The sequence below is a fragment of the Zalophus californianus genome, chromosome 9, assembly GCF_009762305.2.
Source record: "Zalophus californianus isolate mZalCal1 chromosome 9, mZalCal1.pri.v2, whole genome shotgun sequence".
NCBI classification, from domain to species: Eukaryota; Metazoa; Chordata; class Mammalia; order Carnivora; family Otariidae; genus Zalophus; species Zalophus californianus.
In genome coordinates this window covers 137,319,712-137,344,666 of record NC_045603.1, presented here as the reverse complement: position 1 = coordinate 137,344,666, position 24,955 = coordinate 137,319,712, and the positions used below count along the sequence as shown (strand labels likewise).

Below are 24,955 nucleotides of genomic sequence, written 5' to 3'. Positions count from 1 at the left end.
GAGTTCCCTGCAGGAACAAGGGAGCCGGTCAGCACCACTTTCCTCTCCCATCCCCCACATAAACAATGGCCATCTGTGGGAACCAGGACCACACTGACACTCCTTCCTTAACTGGCACCAAGCCTCACCTCCACCATGCTTCGGTGGATCTGTCCTTCCCAGTAGCACTCATCTCAGTCCTGGCACTGCGGGCTCCCTCCCCCAGAAGCCTGGCACAAACCCTGCCAACACCACATCTCTGATGCACATGTTTTGAGGGAACTCAGTTGTAGTGGCAGTGGGGGGCAGGGCTCACTTCACAAACAAACCAGTGGACACCTAGTTAAAACGCACCACACCCCTGCTGGGAAACAAACACTGCCCACAACAGGCAAAGAGAGCCTCGAGAGAGAAATGGACTCAAGGAAGAAAAGAGGCCAGGACTCAACAGCAAGGCACATGCAACACACATAGGACATTCCCTGAAGCTCCAGGCCCTGGGGAACCCAGGGGACACTGCACTGCAGGGCACGCCAGGACCTCTTCTTCATAAGGCCACTATGGTTAAGAGCAAGAGAAATAGCTTTCTTAACACAAAGAAACACACAGAGAGTTGACAAAATGAGGAGATGGAGGATTATGTCCCAAATGAAAGGACCAAACCACACCAAGAGACCTAAAGTGAAAAGATTTAAGTAATATGCCAGACTGAGAATTTAAAGTAATGATCATAAAAATACTCACTGGACTAGAGAAAAGAGTGGAGGACCTCAGTGAGACCCTTAACAGAGAGATAAAAAAGAACCAATCAGAAATGAAGAACACAATAAATAAAATAAAAAATACAACTGATGGAATAAATAGGCTAGATGAAGCAGAGGAACGAATTAGTGACCTGGAAGACAGAGAAATGGAAAGTAACCAAGCTGAACGTATGAGAGGGAAAAAATTATGCAAATTGAGAAAAGTCTTAGCGAACTCAGTGATTCTCATCAAGCAGAATAACATTTGCATTACAGGGATCCTAAAAGGAGAGACAGAAAAGGGGATAGAATATTTATTTGAAGAACTAATAGCTAAAAACTTTCCTAATCTGGTGGGGGGTGGAAAAAACAGATGACAGATCCAGGAGGCACAGAGATCACCCCAAAAGTTCAACCCGAGGAGGTCCACACCAAGACAAACAGTAATTAAAATGGCAGTACTGATAAAGAAAAAAATCTCAAAAGCAGCAAGAGAAAAGAAGACATTACATACAAGGGAACCCCTTAAGGCTATGAGTGAATATTTTAGCAGGAACAGGCCTAAAGGAAGTGGTATGACATATTCAAAGTGCTGAAAGGGAAAAACGTGCAGCCAAGAATACACTATCCAGCAAAGCTATCATTCAGAATAGGAGACTTAAAGAGTTTCTGAAACAAAAACTGTAAGAGTTCATGACCATTAAACTAGCCCTACAAGAAATATTAAAAAGGATCCTGAGTGGAAAGGAAAGACCATAAGTGAGATTATGAAAAGTAAAAAACACAAATGCAATAAAAATAAGTATTTCTGCAAAAATCAGTCAAGGGATTCATAAAATAAAAGGATGTAAAATATGACACCACATACTTAGTGAGGGAGAGAGAGGTAAAGAATGTGTTCAAATTTAAGTGGCCAGCAACTTAATATAGACTGCTATATGCAGATGTTATATACAAACCTAAGGGTAACCACAAATCAAAAACCAGGAACAGATATGCAAAAAATAAAGAGAAAGGAATTCAAGTATATCACTAAAGAAAGCCAACAAAGTATGAGAGCAAGAAGAAAGGATCAGAGAAAATCTAAACAACCACGAAACAAGAAACAAAATGGCAATAAGTACATACCTATCAATAATTACTTTGAATATAAATGGACTAAATGCTCCAATCAAAAGACATGGGGTGATGGAATGGATAAAGAAACAAGACCCACCTATATGCTACCTACAAGAGACCCGTTTCAGACTTAAAGACACCTGCAAATTCAAAGTGAAGGGATAGAAAAAACATTTACCATGTAAATGGAGTGAAAATAAAGCCAGGGTAAGCAATACTTACATTATATAAAACATATTTTAAAACAAAGACTGTAACAAGAGGCAAAGAAGGGCACTATATCATAATAAAGGGTACAATCCAACAAGAAGTTATAACATTGTAAATATTTATGCACCCAACATGGGAGCACCCAAATCCATACATAATACAGTTAATAATATAAAGGAAAAGGGGCGCCTGGGTAGTTCAGTTGGTTAAACGTCTGCCTCTGGCTCAGGTCATGATCCCAGGGACCTGGGATCTAGACCCACATCGGGCTCCCTCCTCAGTGGGGAGCCTGCTTCTCCCTCTGCCTCTGCTGCTCCCCCTGCTTGTGCTCTCTCTCTCTTTCTCAATCTGACAAATAAATAAATTTAAAAAAATAATATAAAAGAACTGATAGTAATACAATAATAGCAGGGGATGTTAACATCCCACAACGTCCATGAACAGATCATCAAAACAGGGAATCAGCAAGGAAATAGTGGTTCTGAATGACTCACTGGACCAGACGATTTAACACATTCGGACACTCCATCCTCAAACAGCAGCACACACATTCTTTTCAAGTGCACAAGGAACATTCTCCAGAACAGATCACATATTAGGGCATAAAACAAGTATCAACAAGCTAAAAAAAAAAAAAAAAAAAAAAATCATACACCACAATCAAGTGAGATTTACTCCAGGAATGCAAGGGTGGCTCAGTATTTGCAAAGCAATCAACATGATACATCACATCAACAAAGGATAAAAATCATATGATCAATTCAAGGGATGCAGAAAAAGCATCTGACGTGAATCTTTTCTGATCATAATACTGACACTAGAACTCAATCACAAGAAAAAAATCCGGAAAGGGCACAAACACATGGAGGTTAGGTAACATGCAACTCCACAATAAATAGGTCAACCAGGAAATAAAGGAATAAAAAAATGCATGGAAACAAATGAAAATGAAAACACAATAGTTCAAAATCACTGGGAGGCAGCAAAAGCAATCCTAAGAGGGAAGTTTCTAACAATACAGGCCTATCTCAAGTAAGAAAATTCTCAAATAAACAACCCAACCTTAAACCTCAAGGAGCCAGAAAAAGAACAAAACCCAAATTCAGCAGATGGAAGGAAATAATGAAGATTAGACCAGAAATAAATGATACAGAAACTTAAAAAGATCAATGAAACCAGGAGCTAGTTCTTTGAAAAGATCAGCAAAATTGGTAAACCTCTTGCCAGGCTCATCAAAAAAGAGAAAGAGGACCCAAATAAACAAAATCACTAATGAGAGATGAGAAATAACACCACCACCACAGAAATACAATTGTCACAGAATATTAGGAATACCTACATGCCAACAAATTCAACAACTTAGAAGAAATGGATGCATTCCTAGAAGCATATAACCTCCCAAAAATTAAAGCAGAAAGAATTAGAAAATTTTAACAGACCAATTACTAGCAATGAAATGGAATCAGTAATCAACAATCTCCCAACAAGCAAAAGTCCAGGACCAGATGGCTTCACAGGCCAATTCTACCAAACATTTAAGGAACAGTAAGTACCTGTTCTTCTCAAACTATTTCAACAAATAGATGGGGAATGAAAACTTCCAAATTCATTTCAGAAAGCCAGTATCACCCTGATACCAAAACCTTATAAAGACACCACATCAAAAGAGAACTACAGGCCAGTATCTGATGAATTTAGATGCACAAATTCTCAACAAATTATTAGCAAACCAAGTCCAACAACACATTAAAAACATCATACAACACAAGCAAGTGGAATTTATTCCCGAGATGCAAGGGTGGTTCAACATTTGCAAAACTATCAACATGATATGTCACATCAGTAAAAAAAAAAAAAAAGATAAAAACCTCACGATCATTTCAGTAGATGTAAAAAAAAAAAAAAGCGCTTGACAAAGCACAACATCCATTCATGATAAAACTCTCTGCAGAGTAGACTTGGAAGGAACATATCTCAACATAATAAAGGCTTTATATGAAAAACCTACAGCCAACATCATACTCAATGGTGAAAAATTGAGAGCTTTTCCCCTAAGGTCAAAGAGGTCTGCTCTCACTACTTTTATTCAACATAGTACTGGAACTCCTAGCCATGGCAATTAGACAACAAAAAGAAATAAAAGGTATCCAAATTGGTAAGGAGGAAGTGAAATTCTATTTGCAGATAACATGATACCATGTACAGAGAAGCCTAAAGACTACCCAAAAAAAACCCTAGAACTGATAAATGAATTCAGCAAAGTTGCAGGATACAAAATCAATGTACAGAAATCTACTGCATTCCTTTACACTTATAATGAAGCCACAGAAACAGAAATTAAGAAAACTGTCCCCTCTACAAATGCACCCAAAACAGTAAAATATCCAGAAATAAACTTAAGAGGTGAAAGACCTATAGTCTGAAAACTATAAACATGGATAAAAAAAAAAAAAAATTCAAGATGATGCAAGAAATGGGAAGACATTCCATGGTCATGGATTGGAAGAATTAATATTGTTAAAATGTCAATACTAACGAAAGTAATCTGTTTATTTAATACAATCCCTGTCAAAATACCAAAAGCATTTTTCAGAGAAGTAGAACAAACAATACAAAAATTTGTATAGAGCCAGAAAAGACTGAGTAGCCAAAGCAATCTTGAAAAACAAAACAGGAGGCATCACAACTCCAGACTTCAAGCTATATTACAAAGGTGTAATAATTAAAACAGTATGGTACTGGCATAATAACCATGAACAGACATTTCTCCAAAGACATACACATGGCCAACAGACACATGAAAAGATGCTCAACATCACCCATCATCAGGGAAAAACAAATCAAAACCAAGAGATACCACCTCACACCTGTCAGAATGGCTAAAATTTACAACACAAGTAACAAGTGTTGACAAGGATGTGGAGAAAGGGAAACTGTCTTACGCTGTTGGTGGGAATGCAAACTGGTGCAGCCACTCTGAAAAACAGTATGGAGGTTCCTCAAAAATTAAAATAGGGGTGCCTGGGTGGCTCAGTCAGTGAAGTGTCTGCCCTGAACTCAGGTCATGATCTCGGGGTCCTGGGATATCAAGCCCCATATCGGGCTCCCACTCAGCGGGGAGTCTGCTTCTCCCTCTCCTGCCCTTCCCCCTGCTTGTGCTCTATTAAATAAAATCTTTAAAAAAAAAAATGGAACCACCTTATTTACGATCCAGTAATTGGGCTGTGGTCTCAGGGTTGTGGGATCGAACCCCACGTTGGGCTCCATGCTCAGCAGTGAGTCTGCTTGGGATTCTCTCTCACTCTCCTCCTGCCTCTCCCTCCTGCTCTCTCTAAAATAAATAAAAATTCTTTAAAATATTACATGAACTCAGTTGATAAAGCAGTGGCAGGGTTTGAGAGGACTGACTCAAATTTTGAACGAAGCTCTACTGTGGGTAAAATGCTATCAAACAGCACCGCCTGCTAGAGAAATTGTTCATGAAAGAAGAGTCAGTCCCTGGGGCAAACTTCATCGGTGTTTTATTTTATGGAATTGCCACAGCCACCCCCAGCTTCAGCAGCCACCACCCCCATCAGTCAGCAGCCATCAACATTAAGGCAAGACCCCCCCACCAGCAAAGATTATGACTCACTGAAAGCTCAGATGATTAGCATTTTTTAGCAGTATTTTTTAACTAAGATGTATATGTTACTTTTTTTAGACATAATGCTATTGCACAATTCACAGACTACAATGTAGTGTAAACACAACTTTCCTCTACAAAGGGAAACCAAAACATTCATTTGACTCGCTTTATTGCAATATTCGCTTTATGGCCGTGCTCAGGAACCACACATGTGCTGTCTCCAAGGAATGCCCTTAGAAGGAAAGCTGGAAAACCAACAAATACATGCAAGTGACACAACACATTCTTAAAAAACCAGTAGGTTAAAGAGTAAGTAATAGGGGATCTTAGAAAATACCATGAGACCAATGAAGCTATAAACGGAACACACTGAAAACTGCAGGACCCCACAAAACCAGCGTGAAGAGTGACACGTACAGTTTCAGACATTAAAAACAAAGACCCAGGAGTAACCTATCTTCACACCCTCACTAAAGAGAAAAGTGAGATCAAGCCAAAGCTAGCAGAACAAAGAAAACCATAAAAATTAGATCACAGATCAGACTTTTTCAAACAGATCAACAAAAGCACCAAACCTTCAGATACACTAAGAAAACAGGGAGACTCGACTAAACTCAGACGTGGAAAAAGGCACAATAGCATGGACAGTACAGAAATCAGCACAAAGGAATATTCAGAAGAACCATCCGGCAACCTGCACAACCTAAATGAACAAACTCCTCAAACCACAGCACCTTCCAAGACTGAAGGGTGAAGAAACAGAAAACTCTGAAGAGATCAGGAACTCATGAACACACTGAATCAGTAATTAAGACAAAAAGAGAAAAAAAAAAGCAAAACACTCCCAATGAAGAAATCCCAGGAATGTATTTTTCCACTAATCTTTTAATGACAAGTGAACAATTCTTATCAAAACCTTCCAAAAAATTAAGGAGTGGATAGTATAATCTTTCAACAAAACAGAACAAAAATGCCTACAGATGTTTTTGTTAATTAATACACGTGCATAATATCCTCATATATGAAAGACAAACTCACGTATTCATATAAAAAGCCAAATCGCATCAGAATGGACTAAATTTCTTAATATGAGCACTAATTAATAATTAAGAAATTGTTACTTATTCATAACATAAATTCTCCAATTTCCTTACTTTAAAATACTGTTTTACTTTTTCTTGCAAAAACTGTGGATTTTCCTTGAGGCACTGCCTGAATCGAGCCACCTGACTCCCCAGCTTCAGGAGCTCCACAGGGTCCCCGTCATGATTCCAGCAGGAGGCAATGTACTACAATCAAGAACGTAACATCCAGATGCACATTACACTACAAACGCTACATTAAACATTTTATTAAGATCTCAGGTTCTGTATTTAAAAATACCACGATTGTAAGAAAAATTAAGTCATTTTTTGGTTAGGAAAATTTTAAATCTGTTTTTTCTCTAATAAAGTGAAGGACAAGTTCTAAAATTTTCAGGAGGGGCGCCTAGGTGGCTCAGTCAGTTGAGCGTCCGACTCTCGGTTTTGACTCAGGTCATGATCTCAGGGTCGTGAGATCGAGCCCTACATCGCATTCCGCCCTGGGTGTGGAGCCTGCTTAGAATTCTCTCTCTCCCTCTAACTGTCCATCCTTCCCACGTATGCTCTTTCTCGCTCTCTAAAACAAATGACTTAAAAAAAAAAAAAAGATATCAGAAAGTCAATTATGCTTGTAAAAAGACATAGTGTATTATAAAACTAAATTAAATTTGTATCATATCCAAAACAGCACAACTTTCACGGTTCAAAAGAACGGTGCAATGAATATTCACCTGTTCCCAGCGCTGTCAAGTACCCACTGATCACAACAGTAAAAACAAAGTACAAACAGAAGAAGGTTAGAGGAGAAATTACATACAGACGTCAGGGTGAGTCCAAAGCTGACAGACTGATGCTTCATTTGTATTTCAATTTTATGAAGGAGAGCCTCAATTCGGTCCTCTTCAAATCCTTTTCTAAAGAAATACAGAAGAGAGATGTTAAAAAGACAATCAATACCCGTGCAACAAGGCAGCAGAGAGTCTTTAAACTATTCTAAGTGAACCAATGTGTATTTTATGAGGTAAAGAAAAGCCAAACACAGGGGGAGGCAGGCTCCCTCACTGGACAGTGTGAGAAGAGTGTGAGGATGGTGTGAGGATGGTGTGAGGACACTCTGAGAAGTGTGAGGAGTGTGAAGACAGTGTGAGGACGGTGTGAGGATGGTGTGTGGACACTGTGAGGAAGGTGTGAGGATGGTGTGAGGACAGTGTGAGGAAGATATGAGGAAGGTGTGAAGATGGTGTGAGGACGGTGTGAGGACACTGTGAGGAGAGTGTGAGGAGTGTGTAGATGGTGTGAGGACACTGTGAGGATGGTGTGTGGACACAGGACAGTGAGGAGAGTGTGAGGACGGTGTGAGGACACTGTGAGGAGTGTGAGGGGATTGTAAGGAGTGTGAAGACAGTGTGAGGACGGTGTGAGGACACTGAGGATGGTGTGAGAAAGGTATGAGGAAGGTGTGAGGAAGGTGTGAGGAAGGTGTGAGGATGGTGGAAGGATGGTGGAAGGACACTGTGAGGACGGTGTGAGGACGGTGTGAGGACGGTGTGAGGACACTGTGAGGAGAGTGAGGGGATTGTGAGGAGTGAAGACAGTGTGAGGACGGTGTGAGGACAGTGTCGGGACTGCAGACTGCAAGCCAAACGCACTCGATGACTTCCTCGATTGTCCTGTCAATTATGTCCCGAACGGCGTGGGTGTCCTGCGTGGCGATGCCCTGCAGGCCCACGCTGAAGTAGGCCTCCCGCGTGTAGCCGCTGTATCTACAATACACAAGTGGGTCACATGGCAGAATTCCGACAACGTAAGAGATCCAGTACTCTGGAGAACAGAACTGCGGACCCTCCAACCTCCCAAGTCTTCCAAGAATAAGCCCACTGAAGCAGCCCTCAGACAGAACCGGTCACAATTACATTCATGCCCTTTTCACATTTCTAAAAATCAATGCAATTAAACTTTAGAGTTACGGCAAAATTAAATCTAGGAGTGAAACGGCTGAGCTTTATAAAATCTTAAGATTTGAAAAAATATTTCAACCTGGCATTGAAAGCGGGCAGCAGACACCATTCTGAGATCTTGGTCAAGCTATCTTTCTTTTTTCTCTTCCCAAATGTGCCCTCCAGGGCATAGAAAACAGCTGTACTGGACTAGTGTTCTCATGCACAGTTCTGTGCTGGGGCAGCAGCGGAACCATCCTATGACGGGGGGATATCAACATTCTCCATCCCTCGCTCCTCCCAGCAGATACCAATAACCTCCCCCACCCCCCCAGGGTTGTGAGCACCAAAAATGTGTCCAGATACTGTCAAATGTCAAAACTGGCCCCCAAATGCAAACACCACTGATCTGCTCAGATAATGAAACTTACCCAACATCAGGAGAGAAGTCTGTGCCAAGTCCAGATTCAATTAATGCTTTGTAGAAAGGGGAGTTGGGTCCACTGATCAAGAGTGAAGACAGAAGGTTTAACGTGAATGCTTCAAACGTATCAGTGATGCTTCATTTAAAAACGGGGAGGGTGGGGGGTAGAGGGGGAGAGAAAAAGGGAAACCGTTGGCCCTCGTAAATGTTTTCAAAATCATTAAAATCACTACTAAATCAACACTTTTATTTCCAAAGAAGCAGATGTTCTACAAATGCTTGCATTTTAACTTTTAAGTTATATGGAAAAAAGAGAGTGAACTGTTTTTTTAGTTTGTAAAGCTCTCATAAACTAGACCATTTTGGAGTCCCGAACCATCAAGTTGACTTGGCTGCATATCAAATGTCATCCCATCACAGCGCACCAAGGGCTCTGACCTGTGTCATCTCAATTACAAGTGCATGTCCACACACAGACAAGAGCAGTGAGGAGATGGGGCAGTTGGTCGAGCAGCACGGCCACCAAGGGCAGCCAAGCCTGCCGCTGCACAGCTGAGGACACCTGCCCGCCCATGTGCCCGCAGCCAACCACATCTCTACTATGACAGAGCTCCATGGGTCGTACATTGTTTTGAAGCCAGTGTTCACTGTGCTCTCCTCACGCTCAATGGCATCCCACCCCCAGAAATGTTAATAACTGATGTCCGAACCTGTTTTCTCCCCAGAAATAAGCTTTAAAATGAGGTAAGAAGTTACTTTTTTTTCTGGGTAGCTACTAAAGGCAATTACCCCCAAACCACCCCAGATGTTGTTAGCACCTTCCCTGCCATCCAACAGCTGCTCAACTCCTAAATCCTCACCATCGAACCATTAAATGTGGAGAGTTCGCCTCCACCTGGCTAAGCTGCGCTTGCCCCACTTCACAATGGACACTTACTCTGGTAAGAGGAAGCTGACCCCGACGGTTGTTTGTTTAGAGGAACCTGCAGCCAGTGAGTCTGGGCCACATGTTATATGGAATTCTCTCTGTAAAACGATGTGATGCTTTAAGTAGGTGCAGAGTACGAACGACTGGGTTTAAATAGAGTAAGTTACCCATATAGGTACAAAAGGGTCCAAGAGATGCTCGTCACTAAATTTTCTTTTCAAACAAGTAACCATGCCTTAGGGTTAAGAAGCTCCCTGCTCAGCGGGGAGTCTGCTTTTCCCTCTGACCCTCCCCCCTCTCATGTGCTCTCTCTCTCATTCTCGCTCTCTCAAATAAATAAATAAATAAAATTTAAAAAAAAGAAAAGAAGCTCTTACATTCAAGTCAGGGGCCACAACATTCAAAAATTTTATTTTACACTCTTATCTTACACTCTTCACGTCAGTGTATTTAGTAGGTAAAAACACTGCCTACTCTCCGGATGGGGCACTTACTGGCTTATCCCAAGGCTTCTGAGGTGGCACTGCAGTGTTTGGCTCAATTTTCTCAAATTTACTCAGGGCTTCTTCGTGAATTTGTTTCAGATGCTGTTCTAATGGAAAATTGCCATAAGTGAAGAACCTGAAACGTTCAGAGAATATATTAGTCCATCTTAGTTTAAAAGATGAGAAATCAACAGAGATGGCTTTTTGTAGAAAATGGAAGGTACACAGAGTAGGAAACTAAACTTACCTCGTCCCACAGATACAACTAGGTAAAAGTTCCATCAGGGTAAATAATCCGGAAAACAACCCAAACACCAGCAGAACAAACTCCACAACTAAATGTAGAGAAGAGACCACACTGGAGAGGGCGGGAAGGGCAGAGTTGCTGAAGGGGCTAAAGAGACCATGGGACTGTCTGCTGGAGGAAGGGACCCATGGGCGGGAAGCAGAGGGTCACACCGGGAGCCCACACAGGAACATGAATCCCCTTAACATTTGGCTTTGAAGACCAGAGGGGATGAATTTCTTGAGTTCTTACAACCAGTGGGATTTAAACCTGCAACTTTAAAAATCAGCAGGCTCAGGCACCTGGGTGGCTCAGTTGGTTAAGAGACTGCCTTCGGCTCAGGTCATGATCCCTGGGATCGAGCCCCACATCGGGCTCCCTGCTCTGTGGGGAGCCTGCTTCTCCCTCTGCCTTGGACTCCCTCTGTCTCTCATGAATAAATAAATAAAATCTTAAAAAAAAAAAAATTCAGCAGACTCCGTTCTTGGAGAACCTGGAGGGTGATGAGAAACTGAGCCCCTGCCCTGAAAGAGCACAGCGAACAGCCAGTGGAGATACACCACAGAAGCAGCAGTGTGAAAAAGGCAGGGGCATAAAGGAAGGAGAGTGGTTTACTATCTCAGAGTGTGTCCCAGAGGGACAAAGTCATGGGAGACTCCTCCAGGAACAGAGGAGCTGGCAGGCACCACTTCCCAACCCTGCCCCTCAGCAGAAAGGCAGCCCCCTGCGGGAACCAACCAGCATTCACGACCTCACCTGCTTCCGTGCCTCCCCACTGCAGCCAGGCCTGCCTCAGTCCCAGGGCTGCGGGTCCCCTCCCACAGAGGACCAGCGCACCCCTGGCCAAAACCGTGTCTCTCCCGAAACACACATTCTGCAGGGCCTTGGTCCCGGTGGTGGGGGCAGCCGGTCACCTCCAGCTGAGGACGGACACACACACACACACACACACACACACACACACGCACGCACGCACGCACGCACGCACACACACACACACACACACACACCTCTTGTTAAAACGGCATGCCATGAGCACAAGCACTTTGCCCATCGCCCACCGGACTCCAGTCTCCCCGGTGGCAGTGTTTCTCCTCTGGCAGAGGACCAGCGCCACCCTGTAAAAACTGCACACTGCCCACTACGCTCAAGAGCAGGGGAAATGGCTGACTCCTGACGCACAGAAAGAGATGCTGGGAGCCAGACGAATGAGGGGACAGGGAATAAGGTCCGAATGGAAACAGGACAAAACCACAGCAAGAGACCTAAGCACAACAGAGATGAGTCCTACGACTGATAGAGAATTTAAAGTGATGGTCATAAAGATACTCACTGGACTCGAGAAAAGAGCAGAGGACCCATAAAGAGATAAAACAGAACCAATGAGAGATGAAGAACACAGAAACTGAAATTAAAGATACACCAGACAGAACAAATTGCAGACTGCAGGAAGCAGAACGAATCAGCGACCTGGACGACAGAACAATGGAAATTAATCAAGCTGAGCAGGTGACAGAAAAAAAATTATGCAAAATAACAAGACTTGCATAATAACATTAGCATTCTATGGATTCCAGAGAAAAGATGGTAGAAAATTTATGTGAAGAAATAACAGCTGAAAACTTCCCTAATCCGGGCAACTTAACAGACATCCAGATTCAGGAGGCAAAGAGAGTCCAATGCCCCACAAAAAAATCAGCCCAGTGAGGTCTACGTCAAGACACATAGTAATTAAAATGGCAAAAAGCAGTGATAAAGAGAATTATAAAAGCAGAAAAAGAAGAAAGTTATGTAAAAGGGAAACCCAAGGAGGCTATTAGTGGGTTTTTTTAACAGAAACACTGCAGGCCTGAAGGTGTGGAATGACCGATCAAAGTGCTGAATGGGAAACATCTGCAGCCAAGAACACTGTATCCAGAAGGCTGTCATTCAGAAGAGAAGGCGAGATGAAGAGCCTCTCAGACAAACAAAAGTTAAAGAAGTTCATGACCAGTAAAAAAGCCCTACAAGAAATGTTAATGGGGACTCTAAGTGGAAAGGGGAGACCAATAGTAAAGAGTAAAAAAAGGAGGACACACAAAAGCAATAAAAATAAGTGTAGCTGTAAAAATCAATCAAGGGTCTCCCAACATAAAAGGATGTAAAGTACGACACTATAACCTAAAACATGCGCAGGAGGGAGTAAAGAATGGGGTCAAATTTAAGCAACGATCGACTAAATAGAGACCACTATGTGCAGAAGACCTAATGGTAACCACGTATCAAAACCCAGTAACAGATATGAAGAAAAAAAAAAAAAAACAGAGAAAAGAATTTAAGTATGGCACTAAAAAAATATATGGCAAAAGAAGAGAGCAAGGAAGAGAGAAAAACCAGAAAAATAACCCTAAAACAAATAACAAAATGGCAGTAAGCACATACGTATCAATAACTACTTTGAATGTAAATGGACTCCAATCAAAACACACAGGGTGACTGATAAAAAAAAACAAACAAAACACAAAACCTATCCATACGCTGCCTACAAGAGACTCGCCTCAGACCTAAAGACACCTGCAGATTGAAAAGGAAGGGATGGAAAACATTTCTCATGCAAACAGAAGTGAAAAGAAAGCTGGCTTAGCAATATTTACATTGGATGAAATAAACTTTAAAACAAAGACTGCAACAAGAGACAAAGGACACTATATAATCATAAAGGGAACAATCCAACAGGAAGATACAACAATTACAAATACTTATGAACTCAACATAGAAGCACCCAAATATATAAAACAGTTAATAACAAATATAAAGGAACTAATCAATAATACAATAATAATAGGGGATTTTAACACCCCATTTACATCATTGGACAGATCATCTAAACAGGAAATCAACAAAGAAACAATGGCTTTGAATGACACATGGACCAGATGGACTTAACAGATACATTCAGAACATTCCACCCTAAAACAGAATACACATTCTTTTCAAGTGCATGTAGAACATTCTCCAGAATAGATTACATGTTAGGCCACAAAACAAGTCTCCACAAATACAAAAAGATCAAAGTCATACCATGCATCTTTTCTGACCACAACCCTAGGAAACTAGAAATCAATTATAAGAAAAAATCTGTAAAGACCACAAATACCTGGAGATCAAATAACACGCTACTACACAATGAATGGGTCAACCAAGAAATCAAAGAGGAAATTAAAAAATACATGGAAACAAATGAAAATAAAAACACAACAGTCCAGTATCTTTGGGATTCAGCAAATGTTTTTGAGGGAAGTTTACTTGGCAATACAGGCCTACCTCAAGAAGATAAACCTTAAGCAACCTAACCTTACACCTAAAAGAAGCTAGAAAAATAGTAAGGAAAACCCCAAACCCGCAGAAGGAAGGAAATAATTAAGATGAGAGCACAAGTGATATACAAATAAAAAAAAAAAAATAGAACAGATGAAACCAGGAGCTGGTTCTTTGAAAAGATCAACAAAATTGATAAACCTCTAGCCTCATGGGGAAAAAAGGAGGGGGGGAGAGGACCCAAATAAACAAAAACACTAATGAAAGAGGAGAAATAACCACCAACACCACAGAAATACAAACATTTATAAAAGGATATCATGAAAAACTATATGCCAACAAACTGGACAACCTAGAAGAAATGGATACATTCCTAGAATCATATAAACCACCAAAACTGAATCAGGAAGAAAGAACATTTGAATAGACCCATAAGCAGGAACAAAATTCAATCAGTAATCAAAAAACTCCCAATAAACAAAAGTCCAATCGGCCTCCCAGGTGAATTCTATGAAACATTTAAAGCAGAGTTAATACCTATTCTTCTCAAACTTTTCCAAAAAATAGAAGAGAAAGGGAAACTTCCAAATTCATTCTATGAGGCCAGCATTACCCTGATACCATAGCCAGATAAAGACCCCCCCCCCACACAAAGAGAACTACAGCCATCATCTCTGATGAACATAGATACAAAAATCCTCAACAAAATATTAACAATCTGAATCTAACAATATACTTAAAAAATCATTCACCGCCATCAAGTGGGATTTATTCCCAGGATGCAAAGATGGTTCAATATGCACAAGTGAATCAACATGCTACACTGCATCAATAAGAGAAAGGATAAAAACCTTATGATCATTTCAAAAGATGCATAAAAAGCATCTCACAAAGTGTAACATCCATTCATGATAAAAACCCTCAACAAAGTAGGTTTAAAGGAAACACCTCAACATAATAAAAGCCATATATGAAAAACCCACAGCTAACATCATACTCAAAGGGGAAAAACTGAGAGCTTTTCCCATTGGTCAGGAACACAACAGGAATGTCCACTCTTACCACTTTTATTCAACACAGTACTGGAAGTCCTGGCCACAGCACTCAGACAAGAAAAAGGAATAAAGGGCATCCAAGTTGGTAAGGAAGAACTAAAACTTTCACTATCTGTAGATGACATTATATAATAGAAAACCCTAAAGACTCCACCAAAAAATTACTAGAACTGAATTAATTCAGTTAAGATTGCAGGATACAAATAAACATACAGAAATCCGTTGCATTTCTATACACTAATAATGAAGTAGCTGAAAGAGAAATTAAGAAAACAATCCCATTCACAAATGCACCAAAAATAAAAAAAAAAAATACCTTGGAATATACTTAATCAAAGAGATGAAAGACCTGTACTCTGAAAACTATAAAACACTGATGAAAGAAATCGAAGATGACACAAATGGAAAGATATTCTATGCTCATAGGTTGGAAGAACCAATATTGTTAAAACTACTATTTCAAGATATACTACAAAGCTTTAGTAATCAAAATAGTATGGTACTGGTACAAAAAGACATATAAATCAATGGAACAAAATAGAAAACCCAGAAATGAACCCATGATCATATGGTCAATTAATCTTCAACACAGCAGGAAAGAATATGCAACGGGAAAAAGACAGTATCTTCAATAAATAGTGTTGGGAAAAGTGAACAGCAACATGCAAAAGAATGACAGTGGACCACTTTCCTAAACCATACACAAAAATAGGGCGCCTGGGTGGCTCAGTTGGTTAAGCCACTGCCTTCGGCTCAGGTCATGATCCTGGAGTCGCGGGATCGAGTCCCACATCGGGCTCCCTGCTGATCAGGGAGTCTGCTTCTCCCTCTGACCCTCTTCCCTCTCATGCTCTCTATCTCTCATTCTCTCTCTCTCAAATAAATAAATAAAATCTTTAAAAAAAAAACCATACACAAAAATAAATTGGACTTAGGATTGAAATGTCAGGCCTGAAATATAAAAATCCTAGAAGAGAGCACAGGCAGAAATCCATCTGACATTGGCTGTAACAACTTCTTTCTAGATAGGTCACCTGAGGCAACAGAAATAAAAGGAAAATTAAACTCCTGGGACTACACCAAAATAAAAAACTTCTGCACAGTAAAGTAAAACAGTCAACAAAACTAAGACACCTCGGGCGCCTGGGCGGCTCAGGTCATGATCCCAGGGTCCTGGGATCGAGTCCCGCATCGGGCTCCCTGCTCTGTGGGGAGCCTGCTTCTCCCTCTCCTCCCCACTTGCGCTCTCTATCTCTGTCTCTCTCTCTCAAATAAATAAAATCGAAAAAAAATTAAAAAACAAAAAACAAAAACTAAGACACCTCAACCTAATAAAAGCCATATATGAAAAACCCGGAGCTAACATCATACTCAATGGGGAAAAAGAATGGGAGAAGATATTTGTAAATGACATCTCCTCTGGAGGAGGAGCCTGGATTTGGGGGGCACAGAAACTAGTTACTGAAAGCAAAGAAGACATAAGAGGAGCTTAAAGGAATTCCCTTGGGATACCGCTGAAACAATTTGAGCATAAAAAAATAAGTAAATAAATCAAGTTGCTAGCAAACCAACCCAGCAGATGGCCTGTGTCTACAGGGAGAAAAACAGAGCTTTACAGACTATATGGGCCTCATTTGGCTCAAAAATATATTTTGGGTACCAGTGGAAAATCTGGATTTGGAATAAGTAGTAGGTGCTTTCACGCAAGTGTTTGTTAAATGTGAACATAGTATTATGTCCCAAAATATCTTTATGTTTCAGGGTCATAAATTTAAATATTAGAGGTAAACCATCATGATGACTGTAATCTCCTTTAAAATATGTTGACAAAGAATATTATGTAGTATGTGTATAAAGTTCATTATTCTCGGCTCTATATTTTTCTGTATGCTTGAAAGTTTTCATAACCAAAATTTAAATTCTTTTACATTTAAAGTAATCTTGAAAATTTGATTTTCCATCAGTGTTTGATTTATAAATACACATACTGGTGTTTCATTACTATTAGCATCTGAAACAAGCAATTGGTCACAAAGCAAGTATCCCAGGTTTAGTGAAGGGCAACCACCATTCTGGGAGCACTTTCCTGGCAGGGGCTGCAAGCTCTCTGGGTCCTGGGTCAGCCTCAGGAGGGGACAGTAGCCCGCACTCCCGTGTTAAACATCAGAAAGCTGAGGCGCACAGAGGGAGAGTGAAAGCATACGGCTCCTCCTTCATGAGGTGCTGTCACCATCATGCCGGGCATGTAAATTCTTGCTGCAGACGTTCAGAATGAGCATCCACATAAGAGAGAGGCAACCCATTAAGCAAAGAATCCTCTAAATTTATACAGTTCTTCGCAAACAATTCTTTGCCAAATGTGAGAGAAGCCATGTCATTTAGTGTATGTAAATGAGTCCACTCTTAATCAACCCACCATTAATTAAACTATAAAAATGAAATTACCTAGCATTACTGGGGTGGTAATGAGTAGCATGGAACTGTTTCAGCTGCTCCCACGTGAGGTCTGGGATGCACAATGGATGGCCCCCGGAGATCACCGAGTACGTGTGGTCAGGCAGGAGTCGGTTCTGAAGGTGCTGCGAGAATATCCTCTCATTGTCTGTCTTCAAATTTAAAAAGTATATATATGTGTGTGAAAAATAACACCCAGTGTTATGTTACAATGCAGCAAATTAATCACATTCTGGGAGCAATTCAAACTGTCGCAGTGGTAAACAAGGAGGTCCAGGCAGATCCTAACAAAGCAAGCAACTCATTCACAATCTCCACACAGGACCCAAAGATCAGGGGTCTTGCAAGAAAAGGAAAAACACTTTGCAGTGTGCATGGGCCACCAGCAAAGGCACAGCTGAAGGCCAAGGGAGGGACATGCGAACCAAGGAAAGATGCACAAGGGTCCCTGCCCATGAGCTGCAGGAAGGGGTCCCATTGGCTTCTGAAGAGCTGTGACTTGAATTTCCAGAAGGTACTGGAAAGAAACGAGGCCCGAATTGAGTAGCCCCATTTGTCAGAGCAGGACTCCAATGTCAGAGGGGCTGGGAGGATGGGCCCAGCGGAGAGGTTCTCAAACTGCCCAGTCTCAAGATCCTTCATACTCCTAAGAATCAATGAGGCCCCCAAAGACCTTTTGATGATGTGGGTTTCTTGATTACACAAGAGTGTACGTGTACACATAATTTTTCTGTGTTAGAAATTAAAGCTGAGACATTTTAAAAGGTTATTTATTCACTCATTATCTTAACCCATCAGTACATGTTATCAAATATTTTTTTGGAAACTTTGTCAGAAAACAGAAATATTACTGAGAAGAATAGCACTGTTTTGCACATTTTGCAAATGTCCTTAATGTCTGGCTTAATGAGAGACATCTAGACTCTCCTATCTGCTTCTGTATCCTATAAACTATTACAAAACATGTAATGCAGGCTTGGGGAAACTCCAGAATGAGAAAAAAAGACAAGTTCTTAACACTGTCATGCAGTTTTCATCTGACAGACCTCCTGCAGACCACAAACCAGGGGCCCCACCCCACAGCTCGAGAGCTGCTCGCTGCCCCAAGGGCCCTAGAAAATCGGGAGCGTGGCCCTCTACTGTCCCCCGGCTAGTTCAACAAGTCCCACATGAGAAGTGCATCAAATGATATAAGAGAATGTCCACGGTCCTCCAGACCCATTTACATCCCGATATTTTACACAGAAAGATCACTGGAAAAGTTTTAAAAAGGAAAAATAAAAACTCACAAATACTCCCTTCATTTCATTAAAGACGACTCCTTTAAAGGTCAAGGGTGTCTGGGGGTCCTTCGGATTCTCATGTTCTAGTCGCCATCCTTCCTGCCTAAATAACGGTAAGTAATTACACAATGATAATGACTCTAATACTAAAGTCTAAATCAATTACTCATTACGTACCAGAAATCTAGTTCCCGCAAGCATGGGAAAAAGGCGGCGTCCAAATACACAGATAGGAGATTCTGGAAGTCCTTGGGATTTTGTGTGGAAAATGGGTACAGAGTATAGTCGCTAGCTAGGTATAAATGAAAAGATTTTAAAAATTCAACAAATTCCCACAGGAATGAGCCACTTCCAGCCCCACCTCCAGCCCCCTACACTGAGCCCTTACTGTCCCGGGCAGGCCTGGCTGGGGGCGGGCAGAAGGGGCACAGCCAGCCATGACCTCACACGTCTGCACAGAGGCCTGACCCGCAGGATGAGGACACAGCGCACCCGTTACCTCAAGGCCTGGGCACTTCTCTGCGCCCAGCAGAAGCCCACGTGCTGCTTGAGTTCCTAGAAATCAGCTCAAACACCACCACTGCCATATTCACATATGCCACCGAGCTCAAATTTTATAGCAACATCTCCAAAAGAATAGTATTTTGACCTTTTCCAGAAAAATGTCAGATATGCCTTTTCCCTAAAACTACAGTTTTTATAATGCGACCACAATGTGGCTTTCCTAAAGGATTCCGCTTCCAGCAGCTTTGCAGACCAGAGGACGGTGTGTGTGCTCTTGTCTACAGGCTGCCAGCCTCCCCCGCCCTGCCCCAAGGAGGGGACCCCGCACGGTTCTGCCGTGGACACCTGCTCACCTGTGAAAGCGTTCATGAACGTGGACAGCGAGCGGTTGAGCATCTTGAAGAAGGGATCTCTGCACGGGTATTTGTGAGAGCCGCACAGGACGGTGTGCTCCAGCACGTGCGGGACACCGGTGCTGTCCATGGGCGTGGTGCGGAACTGCACGCTGCGCGAGACAAGAGAAGCAAGCCCAAGGCTCAGGCAGAGGGCGCAGCTACGGCCATGACCGCACATACGACCGCACGACCACCCAACTGCGCGCCAACACCGTCTCCGACAACAACCTAGAAAATCACTAATTCAGACTCTGAGCTTTTACTCTAGGCAGCTGACGACATAAACTCATTTCACCTTCTCCTTCGGTTTTCAGGATACGGTCAATAAAAATAAAACGTGAGTGAACGAGGATTTTAAACTATGTAACGTATGGCAGACGTTCTCGGTGGAACGTGCTCTCAGTATGCCCCCACGCACCTGAACAAGTTGTTGGTGTCTTCTCTGGCCAAGTGCAAGTATTGTGCTCCTGTGCCATCATGGCTGAGCTTCACTGCGGTCAGGGACAGTTCAGGGATGGCTGTTACCTGAATGAACAAGAAATATTGAACAGGTAAACTCAGATGGGAAGGCGTTCGGCACAGGTATGGTTACACCGCAGACCTGGCCTGTGTCATTGGGCAACAGTTGGAAGCGGGCACGTTGGGACTGGAGGCTCATCAGAAACCACCTTGTTCAAACCCTGAATCTCACAAACGAGCGAGGTAAGACCTATGTACTTGACCATCCTAGGTGCCTTTTCTTTTTGCATGCTTACCATCTGCTAGACTTTTCTGAATAGTTCCCAGGGAGCCCTGTGAGGAAGGGATCCTCACCCCCACCTGCGGATGGAAAACGCTGAGGCTCAGAGGAATGGTCAGACAGGGACGCAGACCCCATCTCTCACACCAGGCTACACTGAAGGAGTCCTGCTCTCGCCTGCGATGCCTGCAGCTGGCTTCTTTTTATACACATCATGGCAGGAAGGCTCAGAATGGCCCCGCTGGGAGGTAAATGCTGGAATGGGCCATAGCCTGGGACTAAACTGTGCCTCATCTGGTTTATGCGGTTCTGAGGAATTCCCAGGGGTGTGCTGGGGTATCTACCAGTTACCTGCTCCTAGTGGGAGGGTCCAGATCACCTCTGATAAAAACAAACACATCCTGACCCCGAGGACAGTAGTCTCCTAGCCATGTAGGAGAGTACATGTAGCCATGTAAGCCTCCCAAAAGTTGTTGGCACCTTAAAAAGTGCTATATTGTCCAACCATGCCAGGGGCCTCTCCACTTCAATCACAACAGCACATCACTATGACAGCCACACCATTTATCACCCCCACTTTTCAGAGGCTGTGAAGGGAAACTGTCTGTGCTTACACAGCAAGCTACCAGCAGGGCAGAGATTAGAACTCAGGTGCCCTGAATGTGCTGTGGGGGCCTTCCACGCAAACGACATTACTTAAAGAGGGCTGTGATGCCAGCTTAGTTTACAAGTATTAAATTATCTATATCTAAAAATTTACTTTGTAACAGATGATCAACGTATTTAAAATTAGTTCAAACAGTGAACTGTCTGCCTCCGAACCTCTTTCACGGGAAATACTCCTCAAACAAGGATCATGTTTTATCAGAAGTTTCTGTAACACTTAAAAAATACAGAAACAAAACTCTGAGGTCCTCCTTAACAGTCACTATTCTACATCCAAGCTCCTCTGCATGGCCTTTAGGGACCTCACACATGCTCTCACCCAGGGCCATGAGCCCCTCCCTCAAGCTAACCGGCCCCCTGGAGCCCTGCCTGGAACTACCACCACGGGCACATCCAGCCCTCCGTCTTCCACTTATATTCCCCCCCGTTCTCCGTGAAGCTGTCCCCATGCCCCCCCCAGCAGAGCACCCTCGCCTCCCGTCTTCCTCTTGGTCTCATCACGTTCCCCCTCATACTGCAGCCACACTTGTATCCTTCTGGACTGTGAGCTGCCTGCCTTTTGAGTCTGGAACAAGTGTTACCCACAGCATGAAGCCAGCAGCCAGTCAGTGATGTGAAATGTGTATTTTTCAGTTACTGCATTAAAAGAAAAAAACACTGAATGTACAGGCCCACAATCTCTTTACTCAGATGGCTCAAAAACCATTTTGTGTGGGGAGCAAACTCACGTGCTAGGAAAATGTGACCCGCACAGACGTGGGGCAGTCTGAGCAAAGCGAACAGTCGCGCGTGTGGATGCACAAACACCAGTGTGTGTGTGACTTAAAATCTAGAGACATTAGGCTTCAAGGGGCTGGGTTCAGGAAAGGGACTGGGGATCCCTTATTTAAGAATCAGGAAATCCTTTCACCTGCAAACTCCGCTCAGTAGAGCCCACTGTGAAACACGGACGAACCAGGGGCAGGGACAGAGACGCCAGCTCCCCTGGGGTCTGGGCTGTGCAACAAGCTGGGCCATGCACACCTGGCTTACGGTGAACCCGTGGATCCGCTCTCCCACCTCGTGCTGCCGAGCTCTCTCACAAGCGCTGGTGCCTGTCCTCCTCCATGCTCGGGGGCCGCCACTGATCCACGGGAGGAAAGGAACCAAGGTTAGCTGCTCCTGCAGGACAACTGTGCAGCTACCGTAATTCAGCAACATCACGAAAACATTTTCTCGTCATCAAGACATTTCAAATAAACATTAAACCTTACATCTCACAAACAGATTCCGGAAAATTGATTTCTGGAATCTTTAGTTCTTTCAATTTTATTAGCTTTATCTCTACTTGGCTAAAGCTTCATATCAACTAATAATTACATGTTCCAAGCCTTTTATATGTAAATGCTCATGAATAACTATAATTATGTAACCGATTTTCCTTACCCGTATAAACAACAACTCTCATGTTAAAGTGACTTTTTCCATCTCAGTACACAGTATGGCAATAACTCCCATTACGCATCTACCAAACTGGTAAAAAGTAAGAAATCTATCATTGTCAGGACTGCCTAAACTGCAACTAGGTGTGCAAATAGTAACAATTCTCGAAAAACATTCGGCATCATTTAAATTAGCAACTATTCATCTGTGTGTCCGGGAGAACATGTACTCATCATGTACCGGCACACACCCTTTATGTTGGCACCATTCCTAAGAGTTCCAAACTCTACCAACCAGGACATCCATCATCAGAATGGATACATTGGGGACTATTTCCATACATGAAATAAGCTTAGCCATGAATATGGATGGACTACAACCACACTAACAAAAATGTGGGTCACATAATGCTAAACCAAAAAAACAAACACACAACAAAGGCAAGACACAGTATCATCCTACTGTGTTGTAGGAATACATATAGACGGTAAAAATATAAAGAAAAACCAGCAATACGGATGGAGCTAGACAGTATTACGCTAAGTGAAATGAGTCAGAAAAGAAAAAGACCATATGATGTCACTCATATGTGTAATAAGAAACAAACGAGCAAAGGGGAAAAAAAGAGAGGCGAATCAAGAAACAGACTCTTAGCTAGGGAGAGCAAACTGATGTTACCAGAGAGGAGGTGGGTGGGAAGATGGGGGGAAAGAAACCTGATCCACTGACTCCTGCGGCTGCTGTTATCTCTGGAGCTTACTCTTACATATGTACAGAGATCTACAAAGCAAGGAAATAAACCAGGAGAGAGATCACATCTAAGAGGGAGGGAGGGTCGGGCATCTAGGGGTGACCTTAATCTGGGTAACGGTGACACTATTTTTAAATATTTTCCCTCTCGACTGTATTATATGCTTTAAAGAATTTTCTACATTATTATATCTCACAAAAAATATTTCTTTTGAAGATACAGAAAAAAAAACACTGATTCAGTCGTTCTCGGGTAACAACATGATGATGTGCCATCAGCCAACACTTTCCTTACTGACTTTGCTACTTCTATAATTATGGAATAGAGGATTTTAAGATGTTTTTTTACCGTCTAGAGCACAATCCCCAAAAACAAACGCTCACGCTGAAAATGCAGAAAAAGTCTGAGGCGACATGGGCTTTCCCCCGTACACTTCCCGGTAGCCAACCGCACACACGAATAATGCCCCCGCTGCCGAATCCAGACACCCCACCAGCGAACCCAAAAACGAACACCCGGGCTTCTTCATGGGGGCGAACAGCTACACTGCCCCAGAAACTAAACACGGTTCCGAGGATTAGCATGACCCCAGACTTATCTACCAACTCAGAGAGCGCGATCATTCAAGGCGCGACTGTATCTTTTTTCCATAAATCTGGTCATTTAAGAACACTTCCATTTCCTGAAGCTCCAATTTCATTAAGAACACCGCAGTTTAAAAGCACTTCGAGGGGAAGCCTCAGGTGTCTTGAGGGCTCCCTGCTCACAAGGAGAAGGCACGGGAGCAATCACGTCAACGAGAACCGCAAGCTGGCGACTAGCTTAACTACACGGATTAAAATCCACACCAGTGACCGTTTTCACTTCAGGAGCCCCGACGATCCGCACACAAGGCCACCCACTCCGGGACGGCGCGAGGCCCCAGGGCCACGGGGGCTCCTCGGGCCTCGACGCGCTTTACCCGCACGCTTTCCCGGCGCGGCTCGCAACCCTGACAACCGGCCCGGAACGCCTCTCCTCTGGCGATGCGCGGGGGCCCACCGCACCGGCGCTCACCCAGGCTCTGCAAGGCTCCCCGGGCGAGGGGCGTCGGGGTCCGGGACCCCAGAGCAGGGAGCCGTGGTGCGGCGCCGCCGGGCCGGGACAAGACCCTGGGGGCCCCCGGGCTCTCCCCCACGCCGGGACCGCCCCCGCCGCCTTTCGCTCTCGCCTGCTTCCTCTCCGCCTCCCCTCGCTCCTGCCCGCGTCTCACCCGCCGCTCAGCCGCCTCAGGAAGCGAGGTACCCTTCCGCCGCAGCGCCACATGGCCAGTGACCCGCACCGGGCCCCTGTCGCAGCTTTACTTGCCCAGACGCACGGCGCGGGGGCGTGACGCACCGGCCGCGACTCTCATTGGTCAGAGTGCACGGTGACGCTCTCTCCAATAGGCTGGCGAGGAAAAGGGTGGGCTCCTGAGGCGGCGGGGCGGGACTCGAAGGCCGCGGGGCGCGGGGTGGGCGGGGCGATAGGCCGAGGGGTGTCGCGGGCCTCGGAGCCTAGGAGCATGGCGGGGGCGGGGCTTGCGTGCG

General features: G+C 43.4%; 1 protein-coding gene across 2 annotated transcripts in view; it reads right to left on the bottom strand.

Annotated features, from left to right (window-relative positions):
* Nucleotides 1-24,755, bottom strand: part of PITRM1 (pitrilysin metallopeptidase 1) — a 41,839-nt gene extending 17,084 nt beyond the window's left edge. The window contains exons 1-13 of one of the 2 annotated variants that reach the window (XM_027595413.2): nucleotides 24,640-24,755; nucleotides 22,238-22,337; nucleotides 20,228-20,334; nucleotides 19,768-19,919; nucleotides 19,088-19,202; nucleotides 18,917-19,013; nucleotides 17,619-17,779; nucleotides 10,545-10,671; nucleotides 10,060-10,148; nucleotides 9,130-9,258; nucleotides 8,411-8,524; nucleotides 7,579-7,675; nucleotides 6,834-6,968 (exon numbers count right to left, since the gene is read on the bottom strand). In XM_027595413.2, the coding sequence (XP_027451214.2) occupies nucleotides 6,834-6,968; nucleotides 7,579-7,675; nucleotides 8,411-8,524; nucleotides 9,130-9,258; nucleotides 10,060-10,148; nucleotides 10,545-10,671; nucleotides 17,619-17,779; nucleotides 18,917-19,013; nucleotides 19,088-19,202; nucleotides 19,768-19,919; nucleotides 20,228-20,334; nucleotides 22,238-22,337; nucleotides 24,640-24,692 (1,476 nt within the window). In that variant the 5' untranslated portion in view covers nucleotides 24,693-24,755. The remainder of the gene's footprint in view (nucleotides 1-6,833; nucleotides 6,969-7,578; nucleotides 7,676-8,410; nucleotides 8,525-9,129; nucleotides 9,259-10,059; nucleotides 10,149-10,544; nucleotides 10,672-17,618; nucleotides 17,780-18,916; nucleotides 19,014-19,087; nucleotides 19,203-19,767; nucleotides 19,920-20,227; nucleotides 20,335-22,237; nucleotides 22,338-24,639) is intronic. The other variant, XM_035721884.1, reaches the window with a different exon arrangement.
* Nucleotides 24,756-24,955: the final 200 nt, after the last annotated feature.